The 20,041-nt window shown below is 39.7% G+C and overlaps 1 protein-coding gene across 2 annotated transcripts in view; it reads right to left on the reverse strand.

The window, feature by feature from the left end:
• Window positions 1–20,041, reverse strand: part of mdga1 (MAM domain containing glycosylphosphatidylinositol anchor 1) — a 179,226-nt gene that overhangs the window by 60,119 nt on the left and 99,066 nt on the right. For both annotated transcript variants that reach the window (XM_079665543.1, XM_079665542.1), the window contains exons 5-6: window positions 7,729–7,925; window positions 6,038–6,170 (exon numbers count right to left, since the gene is read on the reverse strand). In XM_079665543.1, the coding sequence (XP_079521669.1) occupies window positions 6,038–6,170; window positions 7,729–7,925 (330 nt within the window). The remainder of the gene's footprint in view (window positions 1–6,037; window positions 6,171–7,728; window positions 7,926–20,041) is intronic.

Here is a 20,041-nt window from a genome sequence, read left to right on the forward strand (position 1 = left end):
CTAAATAAGCTGAGGCAGCAGGATTGTCGAAAGCAACCAAAAAGATTCTGGTGACAACACAAGAAAATGATTCAGGTTTTTATTTTTGAAAATGGAGCATTGGTGGTTATTACCTCTATGCAGTCATGGTACCCTGAGGCATGGTGGGGAGATGTATGTATTTTGAATCCAATGCAATATGCCCAACACTTTACTCTGACTTTGAGGTATTATATGTATTTAGGAATTATATAATATGCAATAAAAAATGAGGACACTGCTTTGAGGCATCATAAAATAAAACCAAGACAATCACAAAAAACAACAGAAAATGTAAGCTATTTTTTATGTAAATGTCAAAAAAAAAAAAAATGACAGAAGACTAAGAGAACATTTATGAAAAAAAGTAAATGAATAACGGTGTATAGCTGAGTGCGTGTGTGTGTGTGTGTGTGTGTGTGTGTGTGTGTGTGTGTGTGTGTGTGTGTGTGTGTGTGTGTGTGTGTGTGTGTGTGTGTGTGTGTGTGTAGTCTTTGCTCTTCACTGTCTAGTCTAGAGAACTGAGCCATGAGCATTTACATCCACAGTGAATGGATATCGATGAAAGTATGTGAACATCAGCTGTCTGTAAAGGGCAATTACTCTAGATGAAAATGAACACCACAGGAGGAAAGGAATTGGGCACCTGCGAGCGTATGCATTTATAGGAACACAAATACAAATTACCCAACAGTTATTGATCAGAATTGACAAAGTAAATGCAATGTAGAATTGTCCGCATGGAAAAAAATGTTTGCAGGTTGATATAATTATCATTAGCCAGGCTCTGAAGTTCAATATGCAAACAATATGGCCAATTCAAATATTGCAATTGGTGTCAAACATTTGTAGAATGCAGGGCATGTTTAACTCTTTAAGTGAAACTAGAAAGGTAAAACACTGAGGGCAATGAACTGAAATTCTGAGATTCTTGAAGCCCCTTCTGGTTACTTCACAAAAAAACGCTCAAAGCAGCCTTACAAGCAAATTGATTCTCGCCAGTGGTCTGGCTGTATATCCCCCACCCTGATCCCCACCCAGACTGGATTTGAGACTGGTGGAGAAAAGTCCTCGTGGAGACGTTTAGGAACTTAAGAGTGTAACAGTTCCTGCGGGGGGCCTTAACTGACATCCAGCCCAGACACACATCTGTTGGTGCTATTATTATGAGATGAAGCACTAACAAATGAACACATAACCATTTTTAAATAAATCCATGTTTTTAGATTATGTTAAATGAGTGTTTTGTTCTTGTCCCTATCATTTTTCTATTATTTTCTCAATTCTCTCCTTTCCACTTGACCGCTCTCAGGCAGGGATTATAGCCTCACATAAAAGCGACTGCACAGTACAATGTTTTACCACAGAGGTTTTACAGTACTGAGGGTTATTGCAGATTGCCCATCGATCCTCAACTTTTCAAGGGGGAATTCATACGTAATAGGATTTGTCACGTATTGATCTCATCATATATATTACACACTTGTATGACTGTCATATCATTGTCAAGGTATATTGTAGTAAGAGTTACAGTAATCGATAAAAGACTGAATCAACTCTTCCCTCACTCAGATTTACAGTTAGCTCAGAGATTTGCGTCAGCTTTAAATCATGGTGCGTTTGCTTCTCTTTTCCAACATACCTTCCGCCATCATTATAGAGATTAATTTTTTCAATCAATGTTTATTTTTTTCTGTGATTTGGCATTTCCTTCCATTTAAGTAAACAGGAAAGGAACAAATACCTTTATTGGTGCATACAGCGATGATGAAGAGTTATCAATTTAAGTTCATCAGTTCTCAGAAACTTCATAAAGTATCTGGTGTATGTTTTTATGGGGAGCAGCTGTTTTTCATTGCACATTTTCATTAAAGTGATTACACACACTCATGACACCTAGCTGTTTTATGATTTTAATATAACACCAAAGCTAGACCGCTGAAGGAGCTCACAACTAGAAAACATGAACAGTAGCGCCAGATTAATGATTCAGTAATAGTTTTTAATTAAATTAAAACGACGATGATTAACCCCTTCTTTCTACCCATTGATTGGTGATTTGGTTTTTAATGTCCTCGTGTTGTTAATGTTCATTATTAACAATCAAGTCGCCCCTGAAGTCAATCCAAGGAAATCTACTGTTTCCATTCATCCCTTCATGTGTCTTTACTTGTGTCATTGCTGCACCCCCCCCCTGTGCCACACCACTTCAAATAACATGACCAGCCCAGAAGCATTGCCCCATGTTCTTTTACGAGAGGCAGGGGAAGAGGATGTAGCCGCTGTCAGCAGTTACTGGAGGGCAGAAACCCCATACTCAAATCCCAGAGTGGGATTATGATATAAAAATCAATCAATCTCCTTGTCCCACCGCGGTGAATCAGCGGTGATGGCATGACCTAGTTGGATGGATCTAATCTAAGCAGCGACTGACGCCACAAGGACAAAAGGGATCTCAGTGTGGAATAAAAAAATACGCTCATTAGATAAATATAACAGATGATAACAAATAAAGCAGCAACTCTCTGTTTGATTTCCTCTTTTAAAATCCCTCTACCTCTCATGTGACCTTCTGTCTATCCCTCTCCCCCACCTTCTGTCTATTTCATGTTCTCTCTAATCTATTTGTAATGTTCTTCTTTTCAGTTTTTCCCTGTCTGTCAATCTTGTTATTTCAGTGTTGGTTTCTAGTTAAAAACAAATGTGTGTAATCCAAGAAGCAGGTCATTATATTTCCTGAAATGCAGCTTCCTCCATTCCTCCATTCTCCGAGAGTCTATTAGTAACACAAGCTCATATAAACAACAAAACATGTTTCTTTCCTTTCTTTCTTTTCTATGTCATTTCCATTGGTTATTTCTTAATAACACGCACGCACACAGAAACACACACAACGCAGTGTGTGTCCTGTCACTCTGTTAGGCTGTGAGGTCCAGACAGATTGGATGTTCTGGCAAGTCACTGTGTCTGAAAGCCAGCACCAGGCAGATATTTCTTTCTATGGTGGCTGTGTGTGTGTGTGTGTGTGTGTGTGTGTGTGTGTGTGTGTGTGTGTGTGTGTGTGTGTGTGTGTGTGTGTGTGTGTGTGTGTGTGTGTGTGTGTGTGTGTGTGTGTGTGTGTGTGTGTGTGTGTGTGTGTGTGTGTGTGTGTCTGTCTGCTTGGTTTCCATGTGTGTGAATGTTGACTGCACCCAATTGATCTCATCCACAGGAGTCCAAGAGAGGAGACAGGAAAACAGAGGGGATGAGAGTGAAGAGCACATATCACATAAAGCTAAAGCATTACGCCCTGTTTGTTTCCTCCTTTTCCAACCTGTTGGTTTATGTGACTGTTTAACATAATACTAAACAGACACGTACAGTCAATGCAACTATCTGACGGCCAATAAGCCAACATCGAGCAATGGGTATCACTGCTAAATAAATACCCTTGTCTTAAACCTTTTACTTTTTATCTAGCAGATAAAAAGGTCATGAGACTCTTAATCTAAGGGTGATGGGTTCAAACCCAACTTTGACCGTAGTAGTTATCCTACCCCTAAGTCAGATATATCATGCCTTCTCTTTAGGGATCAAATAATAATGTATTCACGTTTCATCCCCCAGCTCCTGCTTTTGTTCACAGATTAATTTGTAATTTATGTATACACCAAAATACTTCGGAAATGTACTTTTACGTTCAAAAGCATTAGCATTTTTGATAGCAAAATAGCCCAGTTAGCTCAGAAGGTAGAACATGAGACTCTCTATCTAAGTGTTGTTGGTTCGAGTCCCACATCACATGTACAAATGATTGTATCATTTGAAGCAACTTTTTTTGCAATATCGGTTCAGTGTCATAAATCAACTTAATTCTTCAAAGTACTCCACAGTATCTTACAAAATATATACATATTATTTGAAAATACATTCATGTGGTCAGAGCCGTGACATTTAGGTGGCTTTTATCTGTTGAACCATAAGTGTTAGCTTCTTGTTTTGGGTTCCATTTTGGTACTGTGATAAAAGCATTTCTCTTTCATCCAAATCATTTATCATCTCATGTATCAGGTGTTGTCTGCCTTAATTAAAAGCAGGTCCCATTCACCTGAGGCTGATTCATTAGCGTCTCTCCATTTTCCAGGGCTTTTCATCAAATCTGTCATTTTCTGTCATCAAGTCTACACTTTCATTTCCTCATCTTTCTTTATCTGTAAGCAACCACTCTTTTCTTTAGCTCAGTCTTTCACGGTTATGCCAAACTCTGTTGCCTCTCCTCTTAACTTGATCACAGAGTATCCTTTATCTTTCCCACCTTCAGCTCACTTTCGAAGACTCCTGGGAATATTTATCTCTGAAAGAAGCCGATAGGCCGATTGATTGAACACTTACTTCAGATCAAAGTCTGTGAATAAAAAAGAATAAGGAAATTCATGGTGACTTGTGGTCATCAAAAAAACATTACAAAACACAACTTTGTATTTTTAATAAGTGTATTATTGAGTTGTTAATGATTTTTTCTTTTGCCTTCCTTATAACTTTGTTTCTGATCTTGACCAAAGGGGGAACAAACCCTTATCTAGCTGTAGGCAAGTGAGCAAATACATATATTTCCAGAAATTCAAGCTGTTCCATTAAGGTAGTATTACTGTCATATTTCATTTTCCACATGTTTTGAGATTTAAAGAAGCTATATCTTTGACAAAAGGTTGCTTTTCCACTTTTAAGCCGCAGTTCAGTTAAAGGTGGGGTAGGTCATTTTGGAGAAACCAGCTTGAGTGCGCTAGAATTTGAAAATACACAGCCGGAACAAATCTGCCACTTCCTTACAGAGCCCCTCCTCCAACACACACGAACAAGCACATGACCAATGAGGGCACGGGATAAGTTTGTGCAGAGATGGAAGGCTGACAGGTAGGCAGGCCATCCAGTTATTTTAGTCGGGCCGGCTCAGATGATTGGTCGCGCTTTTTACAGCGCTACGGCTTCCACAGATGATATTTTTTTATGGATTTTTTGTCAAAGCACTTCAGATAGTCATTGCTATCGGGATGTTAAGAGCATTCGATGGAATATAACAAAAAGTGTATCTCGAGCCGGTTTCTCAAACGTACCTACCCCACCTTTAAAGCAAGCATTTCAACTTTGCTGTATCCACATTTTCAGGGCATATCTATTCAGGCCCTCTGACCATGAGAAAGACTGGATTAAGATAAGAAGCCCTGAAGAGCACTTGTATCTTCAAAAGGATTTTAAGCATGTAGGACACATGATTTGACAACAAATACCTTCCCAATAAAAAAAAACAAGGCATTAAACACAAGTGAGGATTGAAAAAAAGCACTATATAGCACTTTAACTGTCCTGCAAGATTTACAAAAACATGTTTAGAAAGAAAAGAAGGCAGGTAGAAAATGAGAGAAGAAGAGAAAACAAACATATTAGAAAAAGCAGGGGGCTTCCCTGTGGTGTATCACTCTGACCATAACAAACATGACAAGGTTGTCAACGGCAACAATATTGTCGTAGGTAACAGAGTTGCCGGGCGGTGGCGTGGAGATGGACGGAGCAGTGCAGAGTGAATTGGAGATAACAGGGAGTGTGACAACTGAATTAGAGCTGACGGCCCTGAGATGAGCTCTCAGCGACAGAAAACAAGACAGGCGAGGAGATAGAGACACTAAGGGCAAACCTGAGAGGAAAGTAAAATGGTAAAGGTAAAACTCAGGAACTAAGGAAAGGAAGAGAGAGATAGAGAGGTGGAAATGGGAATACTGCACAAGCAGAGATGGGAGACATATTAACGATGAAAGGAAGAGACTGACATCAAGATACTCCTCCTGAGCCGAGACAAACAAAAAGAGCATGCAGAGAAAAGTAAGAGATGAGATGTGGAAATGATATACAAATAAGAGAGTGCAAAAGTCAGAGCAGGAGATGAATAGAGAAAGGGAATATCTCTGCTTTGTGACAGCTCATTGAAGCCTTCGCACACACTTTGTCTTTGGTGTTATCTCAAAGAAACAAGAGAAACACTTACATGTGGCATTTGTCAGCCTGAAGGTGACTGACTTGTCTTCGATGCTACACACATTGCGTACTGACACCTGGCACGTGTAATCGGCAAAGTCCTTGGGTCTGAGGTTTTTCAGCTTAAGCACCTTGGTCTCACCCTGGATGGGATTAAACACACACACACATGGCATCAGCAATCAAAAGTATAAAAAAAAAAAATGTACACAGTCTTTTATGAGCATAAACATTAATCTAGAGATAAATCTACGACCACATTTCCATTACATAAACCATTCCATTACATCAATGAGAAAGCTCAGTCTTTCTAAACTGGGTTGTAATCTTGCATAAAAGTCACTTCAATTTTTGATGAGCCGCAGTCTGATAAACAGGGTCATAGACTCACTGAGATGAACGCACGAATGAACACACAAAAACACACGTCCTACTGTGTTTGCATGTCTCACATGGCCTGATTATCAACTGAAGCATCTCAAATAGACATATAGAGTAATATGAATGATGAATGTAAATGGCTTCACATGAAACCATTAGGAAAATGAAAGTGAACTGATTTTTGATGCAAAAAAGAAGGCTAAATCCATCCATCCATCCTCTCCCTCAATATTCATAAAACGCATGTCTCTCGGCACTCCAGCTGCTTCTTTCGTGCCTCTCATGTAGATATACGCACACACAGGACACACAGCAGTCACATATCGCTTTCAACATCAGTGCTGATTTTTCAGATCAAGACTTTGTGTCTGATAGTGTCTAACTGTGAGTCTGCTACAGTAAATGATGGGCCAACAGTTTCTCAGGAAGCCCGGGGAAGAGCTCAGCTGGTTGGCTAATTGAACTCGAGGGGCACAGCTTTGTGGCTGACTGTTGCTTTGATAAGTGGAGAAAAAGAGAGCAGTTGAGCTAACGATTGATACAGATTGATGCTTTTTGTATTTTCAAACAGTACGCTTCCCTTTCAACGTCACAAGATAAAAAGGTCTTTATGATGAGGACTATGATATGTTTAGTGAACGTGGCATAATGTCTGACGGAGAGTTTGGAACAGATTTGATAAACCTCCCCAATCAAATAAAGAGCAGAGCAAAGCTGATAATGTTAACCTGACTGTGATATTGCATAATGACTCAGGACAAGCTTCATCCTATAGAGGTGAACACAGACAGTGAGTGGGAAATACAAAAAATAAAAAAATTGTGGCAAACATTTTCACCACCGTCTAAAGAATAAGCTATTTACCAAATTGCTGGGGTCTTAAAAATAAAAGTAATGTGCACATTCAGTTCAGATTGGTTTACTGTGAGTCCAGATGGAAATGCATACAATAATCCCGACCAAAAAAAAAATTATTTATTTTTTTAATCTTGATTAATTTAATCTTGATTTTTTAATCTTAACAGTGTGACTCTTAATCACATTTTTTGGTGGCATTCTTTGAGTTTTTCTCCCTTCATCCCCCTTAATTATGAAACTGAAACACCAAATGTATGATGCCAAACAGGGATTGTTCTAACCTGGCCCCTCAAAAAAATAAAAGGAAGAGAGAGATTTATTGAGGCAAGGGTAAAACTTGGAAAAGCACATCAGTCAGTAGGTAAAGATTTGAGGGGGATTTCTCAAAGTGGAGAGTATACAGTTGGGAGTGACAGTAACCCTGGCTGTGCGTGTGTGCCCTGTGTATGCGTGCATGTTTACCTGAGTGTAAAGTGGTTCATAGATGTCTACTCCATTGTCCTTGCTCTGTTCAATGAGCATGTTCCCACGTTTCCAGATAAAACGAGCGGGAGGGTTGGAGTTGACGGTGCAGCGCAGGAACACAGTCTTCTCCTGGTAGTAACTGCCCCGCACATCGCTGATGGTCTGGTGCACCGTGAGAACAGGTATGTCAAGGTCTGCAAAATACAGACAAAAAGATACAAAAACATGAAGACCTGTGTATTGCTGCAGTGGGAGAACATTGGTTATCACACCCCTGAAACGTGTACATTACGGCCTTATTGTGCCACACAAAGACATAAACAGGAAGGACACCACAGAGTACAATTTTACAACAACACACATTTTTATGCATGAATAAAATAACCTTCAGTTTGTATGATGTTGTCGACTTTTCTGTGAAAAACATTGGCAATGTGTGGCAGGGTTTTGATTTGGTAACTGGGACACCACTGTAGAAAAGGGTATAAACAAGTGCTGTTTGTTGGCTGAATTTCCCCCCCACACTGACCAAAACTGTCCAAACAGTTGCCTGTTGAACATGGCTTCTAACGAGGACACATGTCCAAACAAATGCGTTTTGCACATTCCAAACTCTGGCTGTGACTTTCTCACACATTATTTTTTATATATTTCTTCTGTCACTTTTATCTATTTCCCCCCACTTGCCTCGTTTCCCTGCGCATTTCCTTCATGGGAGTGTCATCTCCCTTTTCCTCCAGTGGATAGGATTTCAGCTGCTGTCACAGGCATGGAGGCTGCTCTCCCTTGGTTTCTGCCATCTCTCTAAAACTCACTGCCATTTTCACTCCTCATCACCTTCCCTCCCTCTCTATCCCTTCCTCCTCGCCCCTTGCCTCTATCTCTTACAGGCCAGAGTTGTGTGTGTATGTAATCCCAATTCTGTGCAGCCCAATTGGAATGTTGCGGACTTCAAACATCATGGCAATAATTTCTGCAAACAGCAGGGTAGATTCCCCTCCCCCCTTTTTTTCTGCCTTTCTATGTCACCTCTCTCCTTTCCTTTTTTTTCTTCTCAGTTCTTCACCTCCTTTCTCCTGTGTCCAACCTGCTGCACCTTATCAGGAAAGGCATGTTGCAAGCTATAGAAAACAGGTGAGCAGGGAGGCCAGGTGCTTTGTTCCTTAATTCAGTTGTGAGCAAAGCAGGGACCTACAGTATGTGATTAAGGAAAGAGGGATTGTATTTTTTAAATCCTTACTTCAGACGTTTCAAAGAAAACGATGTGTGGATAAGCATGCTTGATTTTTGAGTGCCATTGAAAAGGGCACAGCTGTCACACGAGGGCTGTGTCACATAGACAAGCAAATGCATGCACACACACACACACACACACACACACACACACACACACACACACACACACACACACACACACATACACACACACACACACACACACACACACACACACACACACACACACACACACACACACACACGCACGCACTTTTCTAGTTTGAAGGTTAGAGCTCCGGGAAAAGAGTGGCACATAAACAACCAGAGGCAACTTAAACTTGTATAGGTGATTTGTGTGACTCCAAAAAACAAAAAACGGTCATGGCACAGCTTTCCTTTTTTGAATGGAAGGTGAGTCATGAGGACGTGGGAACCTTAACCCATTCCTCGGATGTCACATAACCATTTTTCATGCTTTGACGTCACAATGTGCAGAAACCTTGCTTTGATGTGACGCAAAAGAAGCGCGAGTCAGAATGGGAACGACACTGAAGATATCATGTGAATACTTGTGACTGAAGGTGTTTCATCAAATCATCTTCACATAGATGAACCACAGAAAATCCAAGCTGCAGAATTTGCTGAAAGGCTTTAACACTGTATTCTATGCATTTGAGTACTCTGAGTGTATTTGTTAGGATACGTGTGCTAAAAAACGGTCTCTAGTCAGTGCTGCTGTATGCTATTTTGGATATACATTGAATGTGTAGTCTTGGAAAATTATACACATTTACATACATTTGTGAATTTGTAGGTTTTGGGTTTTCAAAAAAAGTTTTTCGGACATCAACATATCCTCCCAAAAAGATTGCACACAGTGCAAGTCATAAAACATGTTATTTAGTATTCCAGCATTTAAATAAAATGTGAACTTCTTATACTGTGCTGAGTTGCTTACTCACATTTGCAGTGAAGGACTTTTGAGTGTCTGTTATTCTTGCTCTCAGTGATTCAGTCCTGTGCTCTGTGAAGTGTCTCACTGTGGACACCTCATTTATAAAACGACTACCCACAGATTGGGACAAAAGGCCCAGCAGGAAACTAGACACTGACTTACAACCAGCCTCTCTGAGAGCCTCTGCCATTAACAGGCAACCAATCAAAGAGATCTGCCTCTTGGTTCTGCGAGGGGTCTCTGTGTGAGGTACCTTTGTAAACTGCAATTTGTGAACATTTGCATATATATGTGTATTTGTGTGTGTGTGTGTGTGTGTGTGTGTGTGTGTGTGTGTGTATAAATATAACAGAGGATAACAAATAAAGCAGCAACTCTCTGTTTGATTTCCTCTTTTAAAATCCCTCTACCTCTCATGTGACCTTCTGTCTATCCCTCTCCCCCACCTTCTGTCTATTTCATGTTCTCTCTACTCTATTTGTAATTTTTGTCAATCTTGTTATTTCAGTGTTGGTTTCTAGTTGAAAACAAATGTGTGTAATCCAAGAGGCATGGCATTATATTTCCTGAAATGCAGTTTCCTCCATTCCTCCATTCTCTGAGAGTCTATTAGTTACTCAAGCTCATATGAACAACAAAACATGTTTCTTTCCTTCCTTTCTTTTCTATGTCATTTCCATTGGGTATTTCTTAATAACACGCACGCACACAGAAACACACACAACACAGTGTGTGTCCTGTCACTCTGCTAGGCTGTGAGGTCCAGACAGATTGGATGTTCTGGCAAGTCACTGTGTCTGAAAGCCAGCACCAGGCAGATATTTCTTTCTATGGTGGCTGTGTGTGTGTGTGTGTGTGTGTGTGTGTGTGTGTGTGTGTGTGTGTGTGTGTGTGTGTGTGTGTGTGTGTGTGTGTGTGTGTGTGTGTGTGTGTGTGTGTGTGTGTGTGTGTGTGTGTTTGTGTGTGTGTGTGTGTGTGTGTGTGTATGTTTGTGTGTGTTTGTGTTTATGTTGTGTGTGTGTGTGTGTGTGTGTGTGTGTGTGTGTGTGTGTGTGTGTGTGTGTGTGTGTGTGTGTGTGTGTGTGTGTGTGTGTGTGTGTGTGTGTGTGTGTGTGAGAGAGAGAGAGTGACTATCTGCTGTCATAATGTCGTGACACTATGAATGTGGAGATAGTGGTTGACAGATTGACACATAGAGAGACAGATAAAGACAGAATAGATCCTAAAGCACTTCCCATAACTCTAAACGGACAAGCACTGTAGTCACAAAGAGTTCCACATTGTTAATATCTAATACCGTATTAATAACATCTTTCAATATCTCTTCAAATAGTTAAAGCAAAGGTATTTTTGTGCTTTAAAAAAGGATCTAAGCTTGTATAAAATAACATCCCTATGGAATTTAAAAAAAGATATTCCTTGCTGCCCCCATATTTAATGTCATGGATAAAACGATGACAGTCTATGTTCTACAGACTTTTTTCCCTCACAAGAATTGTGTTATTAAAGCTTTTACAATCCAAGCTCCCAGGGCGAGTCTAACTTTACTCAGTTTTGGCCCTTAAGTAAATAGAGACACAAGATGAAACTGCAAGTGCACAGAAACATAGTATAAAACTTTAATGAAGCTTTTGATTTCCCCAACGTCCTGCCTTTGCACACAGCTTAAATCAATTGCACTGTGCTGCTTTTGTTAGTCACAACTTTTAATGCACGTCCAAGCTCCCAAATTTCAGAGTGTCTTCCATTGTTTCACGCCTCGCCGCTGACACAAAGACATTTCAATTCTCCCTGACAGTGTGGTCCTTAGCTGCGGATAAAGCACACCATGAAATGTTTTCTATATGCGATTACTATCTGATAAATGGAGACACCTACCCGCTCAGTCAAATGATAGCTACTAAGAATATATCATCATTTGAGCTTTTTTGAATTATTTTTCTTAGTTTTTTTGGCAAGAAGGACGTGAGATACAACTATCATCACACAAGAAAAGACCCATGTTTACAAGGTCAAAGCTATAGAGTTTACCACAGTAACATAAACTGCGTTACAACATATTCATCGGATGGAATAAAAGATATCAGCTGAACAATGGAAACCTGTCATGTCTATAAAGACTGCAAATGTATCTGGTGTCATTTTAGCTTTTTAAATTAGAAATATTGGCAAACTACTCAGTGAAAATTACACTGCATGAATCAATTTGACTTTTTGGTAAAGCAAGTAAGAAAAAAGGGCCCATCTTTAGCACGCTGTCTTATCTGGTTGACACAAATTAATTGAAGAAGGGCAATTCAACACTGTGTTTCATTCCTGATCAGCCATCCAGATCCTGTTAGACCAGCTGCCTGTTAATGAAATCCTTCTATCATTAAAGACAAACACTGTCAAGGACTTTACTCCTATTTGCTCAGAATATTCTCAAGTCCCTCTTCATATCAAGTATCTTTTAGTTATATAATATTAAATCAACACAGGAAACGTCCTTATAAAGCAGCATATTCTTCAAAATTACGAACAGGTTTAAAGTATCCCCTAAAAAGTTGAACGGAGTGCAAATTTGGTCAGGTATTCCAGTTATTTTTGCTGTTCCAAAAAATGTTGTGTTGTGTCGTTTCAAAGCACATTAACTAGCGGATAGAGGCACTCGTACAGACAATTTGTTCGCTTGTTATCTGAGGAAACAGACGATCAGATTCAAACTTGATCAGACTCTGGGCATCTAGTGACAACGCTGCGCACAAATGCAATAAACTCAGCTTATAGAGTGCATAGCTACAGTACAACAACAACAGCAACAGATTGACCATCCAACCTTTTTAAGAGTTTATCCAATGTCACTTTAAAAGGTTCACAACCCCGGTTCCAAACCCTTTTAACCCAGATTGAATCTTAGTTGGAATAAATACAAAAAAATCAATGATTAAACTTCACAGACAGCTGTAATCATGTGTGGGTTTTTTTGTAGACAGAGGCTGATAATGTGTCTGCATACAAACCGTTTCTCACAATCTCCCCTTAAAAATAACTCTGATATAACGGGAGTAGCAGGGGCGATGATGGAAACAGAGATTTACTCAGAAGCAATCCATCGGAGCGGTCAGGGTTGGCCGAGTGTGTTTTTGTAACAAGTTGACCTCTGCTGGGTGCTTTCCCCTGCAAGAGGACGCCTTGGACTCCAAATCCTCTTTGATTTCCAATAACATGTCCTGTACTCTAATAGCTCTCTAGGAGCGGACGGCCATTAGGGGAGCAAAGAGAAGATGACAGGTTCAATTGAGTGTGAGCGTGCAATGGAGTAGAATAAGGTGTGCTGTATCACGTGTGTGTGTGTGTGTGTGTGTGTGTGTGTGTGTGTGTGTGTGTGTGTGTGTGTGTGTGTGTGTGTGTGTGTGTGTGTGTGTGTGTGTGTGTGTGTGTGTGTGTGTGTGTGTGTGTGTGTGTGTGTGTGTTGAGGGTATGGTGAGGGGATTTCATTGTGTGGCAAATTATAGGCTGTACTTATATTCTGATTACAAGCCGGTACGACGTTAACCATGTTCAGCTTGTTAATTTAGCAATTTAACATTGGACATTAGCAGATAACGCAAAGTACAGCTAATGTGAACGTCAATCGTTTTTAAGGTATTGGCTCGTAAAAAAATAAAACATTGGATTGATTCAATTTTTATCTGATGATAATTCTTGATACATAAAACAATTACAATTATTTCTGGGGGGTGCATGACTGCCAAATCAATAGGATCATTGTTGCAATGACCGGACCATACTAATGGACAGACCCAAAGATCATCTTTAAAAAATTGTTAAAAAGTAAGCAAAAATAATTGTCTGTCATTTCATCCAGTAAGTATCCATTGCTGCCGGAGCCTGAGAAACTCCACCGGCGGTCATACGAAGGCTTAAGATGCTCTCACGAATGTCCCGATGTTGTTACGATCAGAGCCAAATTTGAACATTTCCTTTATCGTGTGTCTATCGGGTTGTTTTATTGCACAACAAAATCATGTAAACATATTTGTGTTCTGTGAAACTGAAAAGGATATAATATATTATTTTGAAGGCGAGTTGACAGGAAGTTGTTGTTTCTATGGAGAAAACTTAATATATTCTACATATAAAGACGGATAAAGTAAAGAACAAAGTCTGAAAATATCAGTACAGTATCATAATACTTTAACATAATTGTTTGTGTTACTTTCGTTGCAGTTGTATGTCTTAAATGTAATGTAAATGTTGCCTTTGTGTGTGGTTCGGGGCCATCTTCGTGCGAAATTCACAATTCCATATTCGTGTGTCCATCGGGTGTCATTTTTGGGAAAGTTTGACGCGGGCTTTATACACATAGATACTGTACTGTATGTATCCAGCCACAATAGTCTTATTATTAGATTTTTTTTAACAGTGTTGGTCAAAAACAACAGTTTATTGATGAAAAATAACTACATACAAATAAGAGAGATAAATCAAGCTTTTGTGTCAAGGAAACAAAGGCAGTGTTGTCTCTGATGGACATGTGATTATATTAATACTGGTGCATACTGTAACAGCTGGAAATCCCAGAAAATATTGAGTTCTTCATTTAAAAAACAACTAATAACCACTTTCCATAGACAGCAAGTCCAAACTAATGTCAGCTTGCAGTAATAAGCGATCATCACACCAACTACAGAAAAAGAAAACTAGCTCTGACTCTTTTTTCTCTTGCACACACACACACACACACACACACACACACACACACACACACACACACACACACACACACACACACACACACACACACACACACACACACACACACACACACACACACACACACACACACACACACACACACACACACACACACACACACACACACACACACACACACACTGAAATCACAGTCTTATAGGCTATCCACCACACAAACACACATGCTTGCACTCAGCCACACGCACTGAGAGAACAGCCTGTGCATACAGAAAGGCACAAACAGAGGCAGTCTTGCCGTTTGATCCAGCTCCGCGTCTCGTCAATTATTTAGCATTCTGCTCATAGACATCGCCTTAAAGAGGACATAAAACATGCACGAAGCCCACATTTGGAAATAACGGGAACATTGCCTGTATTTAAAATGCAATGCTGTGAAGTAAAGATTGATTTAGGCAGATTTCTTCTGCTCAGTTTTTAGGATCAAGACAAAAACCACTGGTCTTTTGCATTTGTAACCTTGCTAATGGCAGGCCTGAGTTCCTCTCTATTCATTGATGCCTTATGTATTAGGCCGAAACAAATGATGGAAGAGATGAACCCGCTATGAGACTTTACTCAAATCAATAGTATCTTTGTGTACAGTCATAGTAATCATAAACAAAAATCAAATGCAGTTGCTCATTAAATACATAGCCAGAATTGCAGAGTAAACTTAACAACAATTATAATAAAGGTCACTTGTCCTTCATAGCAAACCAAAAGGAAAACACCTTATTTGGGTTTATTTGTTCCTGAAAAAACGTTAAGGCAGTGTTTGGCATAGAGCCTTATACTGTATGCTATTTTTGTCTATTCTCTTTTTTTAAAAACCTTCGCTGCTTGATTGTGGAGCTACTGTAAAACTTCCCGGAGCACAAACATATTTCCTTTTGTTTGCAATCATCCTTTAACTTCCCTGAGAATTTCAAGGAGTATGCGTTCAATGTACTCCACCTAAAAATACACAGAAAAGCATCTTGTGTCACACCCTGTATTGTTAGGTTGTACAGCAAGGCACATGGGTCTGTTTTAAGAGGAATTACACAAGGAGTCCCAAACTAGCACCGGTAAATTTGCTGAAAATGGCGTATTTTCGTTGAGCCAGCGCGTTATGTACAAGCCTTAATTATGCTTTTGTCAGCAAAGAGCCAGGGAAATGGTATTAAACATTCATGACAGTGTGACTCTATTACTTTAGGCCATAAAAAGACTAATTTGGGCACGGTTATTTACCCTCAGTGTGTCAGTGTAGCTGCACAGTGGTGGTGACAGCACAGAGGGTGTTAAGGGACAAAGAAGCAGAGTTCAATCACTAAGCCTCAAGGCACAAAACACACAGGAAAACTTGCACTCCGTTATGCAACGATGCGGCACACACATCCGGACATGCATATGCATACACACAAGTATGCGCTCACCATGAAAATGCACACACAAGCTCCAAAGGCCCAATAAAACACATAAATCTCAGTTCCCTCGCTGCAGCCCCCTGAGCGCAAAAACAAGAAGGTCCTTCTGTGTCCCTGTTGGTGCTTTCTGAACTGATCTATGGGGAGCAGGGTGGATAAAGGTTGGCCCTTCTTACTTCTTCTGTGGTCACCCTGACGACTGGGTCACATTGTAACACCTGGAAGCAATGCATCACCGTGTTGATGCCAGCAGGATGACATCCAGAGTCAGCTGCTTTTGATGGACTAAAGACTTTTCTTCTCTGCCACAGCCTTTTATTAAATCAGAACAAAACTATTAATATCTCACAATCACTGGCTGTGTTTTATGTGTCTTGTTCGGTTTTTCGCTTGTTTTAATTTTAATTCTCTTGGCTTTTTAATTACTGTTTTAAATGTATTTAAATCAAATTGTGTAAGGTGTTTTTCTTGCACGGTTTCCTAATGCGTTTAATCGTTTTTTGTAACCACTTTGAATTGCCTTCTAGTTTAAACTGGTTGTATAAATATACTTCATAGCCTTGCCTTGAGGGTGGATACAGAAAAATAATTCAGTTTCTTTTACCCTTCAGTCAGTGTTCTCACACAACAGGCGGCACATACAGTATGTAGTGACCCACCACTTGATTTGCTGTATATTTGGTACATTTAATTGGCTTTGTAGCATGCAAGGCACAGTAGAAAACAGCAATATAGGGTACGGAAAACACATATAGATTCACACACACAGAGCGATATGGGCGAATGATCAAATTGCTTGTATTTTATTGTGTTGTGTTGAGGGGCCACACCAGACTCAGGGGCAATCTGCACACTGCTTTTATTAAAACAACTCTAGACCACTCTGGATTCCAGCTCAGATACTGGAGTGTTTTTTTGGCAGATCTTCACTTTTACCGTCTCCTGGTTAACAAGAGACTGTGAGCAAATAAATATGCTAGAGCTTGGTAAATCCCAAGATAACAACAGTGAACATCACAGAAGGCACCCGTCACATCACAAGAAGTTGTGTCAGTTTTAGTAGTTGGTTTTAAGTACACAATGAAAATGTGTTTTGGTCAAACATTACCAGAGATGGGGTCGTTACTAAAAAAAAGTAATATATTACATATTACTTAAAAAAAAAGTAATATATTACACTACTTCGTGACTGTCTACATAAAGTAACCCTTACTCGTTACTCGCAGGAATCCACATAAACACATCGGCAAAATCCGGCTTACTTTGAGCATGTGTTTTAAACAGTTTAATCCCTTTGTGAATTGTTTCCACTTCCACAGCGGGAATCCAAATGAATTAATCCTGAGTCCAATAACCATCAAAGTCACTCCAATAGTGCTCCTTAAGTACGCTTTCATCCTCCTTTAACAAAATACTTCACATTCATCTAGTTTTTGACAGTAGTTGTAGCATTTTGAGACTTTGAAAAAAAGTCTAAAAATGTCAGTAGCCTACTGACACTCACATTAAAAAAGCCTAATAAGCAATGGCCCCATCCTTTAATTTAAGATCTTCAGGGGTTAACTTCTCCTATTTTTCAATAAAACACAAGATAAATGTCAGGGAATGTTACAGCATGAAGCCCACAGTGTGACAACATCAGCTCAGCAAGCTCCACTATCATTTAAATCATACCAAAATAATATCTTTTGAGATGTGAAACATTGTTAAATTCCAGTTAATCTGCTATTCTGACGCAGTGATGGGAAAATATAATGAAAGGTCAGCGGATATCTCCTTAATAGCACGTGAATACAAATACTGATGATGCTTATAAATAGAGATGTAAGCAACACATGTCATAATACCAGGCCACGACCTTTGCTATAAATATAACTCAATGTCCAATACCGTCATCCCAATTAGTTCCCGAAGACCTAAAGTGACGGTATTATCCAATATCTTCCCCATCTCATAAATGACGGGTCGAAGGATCAGCGGCTCTCAGCAGCGGCTAATAACATCGGATCAAAATGCCCCCAAGCAGCAACCTGAGACCACCTGCTTACACAATAAATATTCAACAACTCCAGCTAAAAACTTGATGCGTATATTTGAATTTGAAGACAGGGGATAGAGCAAAGGGATAAAGCACTATTAATTTTATACACATTTTAAATCCTCCTTTTATGTTAGCCTTAAAACATTAGATTGTGTTTCAGGAGTAATCCGGGGTTACGTGATACAATATTTGTGATCCAAGTAGATCAGTTGTCCCCTTATGAACCATTAGGGAGGAAGTGGGTATTACTACTGATGTATTTTGCCTATACTGCAGCCACATTCATCATTTATGTATTCTGGACACAGGGGAGTTTAACATGAGGTCTTTATGACCTTCACAATGCTTTATGGGTTCAAAAGTCACATGGAAGTAGGAGTTTTTCACAGCAATGCAATAATATGAGCTCTGTAGCGGATGCTTATGTCAGAGCACGATTCAATTTACGTGAAAAATACTTGTGAAATACTAGATATAAATTGGTGCAATATAAAACAAGGACACTCATAGCGAGTTCAGTAAATAAATATGATTACACTGGATGATACTGAAAGCTATTGAAACACCTATTGAAAGACACACACACACACACACACACACACACACACACACACACACACACACACACACACACACACACACAGTGAATTTGTACGACCAGTTGTATTGTCAGTGTGTTATTTAAAGGTGTTGGAGGGTAAACTGTGTCTTAGCAACATTTACATTTCACCCATATTTCACAGTATATCAATTATTTCTGCACTCCAGCAAAACCAATGAGCAATGTGGAGTTGGTGTACAGTACATGTTTAGTTTGAACTTGCAGAAAAGTCCCTCTCTTGTCAAACCCCACCATGAAGGATCTATTTTCAACCAAATACAACTTTAAGACCATCAACAGTCCTAGAAACTGCCCACAGCAAATCTCTTCACAGAGCTTATTCGGCAACACTTTGAGAAACCTGCCTGTGGCGCTGGTGGTTATTACCTTTTCTTCAGACTGATTTGTGTGGCACTCACCACCAGCAGCGCAAAGTGCTGAGCTAGCCCTCCTTAAAAAAAAAAGTAACATCTTGAATTTGTGGTAGCGCACCCACCAAACATCCGTGTCCGACCTTTGATGTGTTTGTTATTGGTTTATTTCCTGCTTTTGTAACATTGTAATTTGTTTGTTACTTGTATACGTACACAGCGATTACTTTCCTAGGCTGGAGCTTTTGCAGAAGCTTTACAGACCTGCATATTTTTCCAGGGAGTACACGTACGGTACTATTCACTTTTTATCATTCATGCTGGACTGAGTTTAAATGTTCAATGTTTATTATATTCCATCTTTCTTTTCCTTGTTCTCATTAAAATTTCTATATTTTTTAATTTGGTATGATTTCTTTTGTTTCTTGGGTGCCTAATCGTCTAGTATCTGCCCCTCTGTCTCCATCCTCATCCTATTTCAATTTTTTTTATCTCCTGATACGAAGGCTGTGAGCCTGCCCCTAGGCACCTCCCATACTTTATAACCCTGCCTTCATTACCCACCCCGCTGAAGCCGGCCATAAATGAAAAACTGAAGGTGTGGGAGCAGGGAAATAAAGGAAGGAGTATAGGAAAGGAAAGGAATGGGTTAAAATGGACGGAACGAGTCAACTGTGAAAGAGATAATAAGGGTAGAGATGGACTGAGAGAGAGAAAGCATGAGAGTGAGCAGAAGCTAAAGTGTTCAGAGACACACTGAAAAGGGTAAAAAGAGAGTAAGAGAGTAAGAGCAAATCCATAAAATCTAAGTTGGAAGTTATTGGAGACCAGCTGGATGAAAAATGCCATCGCCATAAAATAATATTACAATTGGTCTGGCCTTATGGCATTGATGAATATAGATGCTGCCCAGCGGGGTCTTTGGCTGGGGGAAAGTGGCTAATTTGAACGGCCAGTCTGCCACCTTACCTGTGA

Source organism: Notothenia rossii (genome assembly GCF_949606895.1).
Source record: "Notothenia rossii genome assembly, chromosome: 2".
Classification (NCBI taxonomy): domain Eukaryota; kingdom Metazoa; phylum Chordata; class Actinopteri; order Perciformes; family Nototheniidae; genus Notothenia; species Notothenia rossii.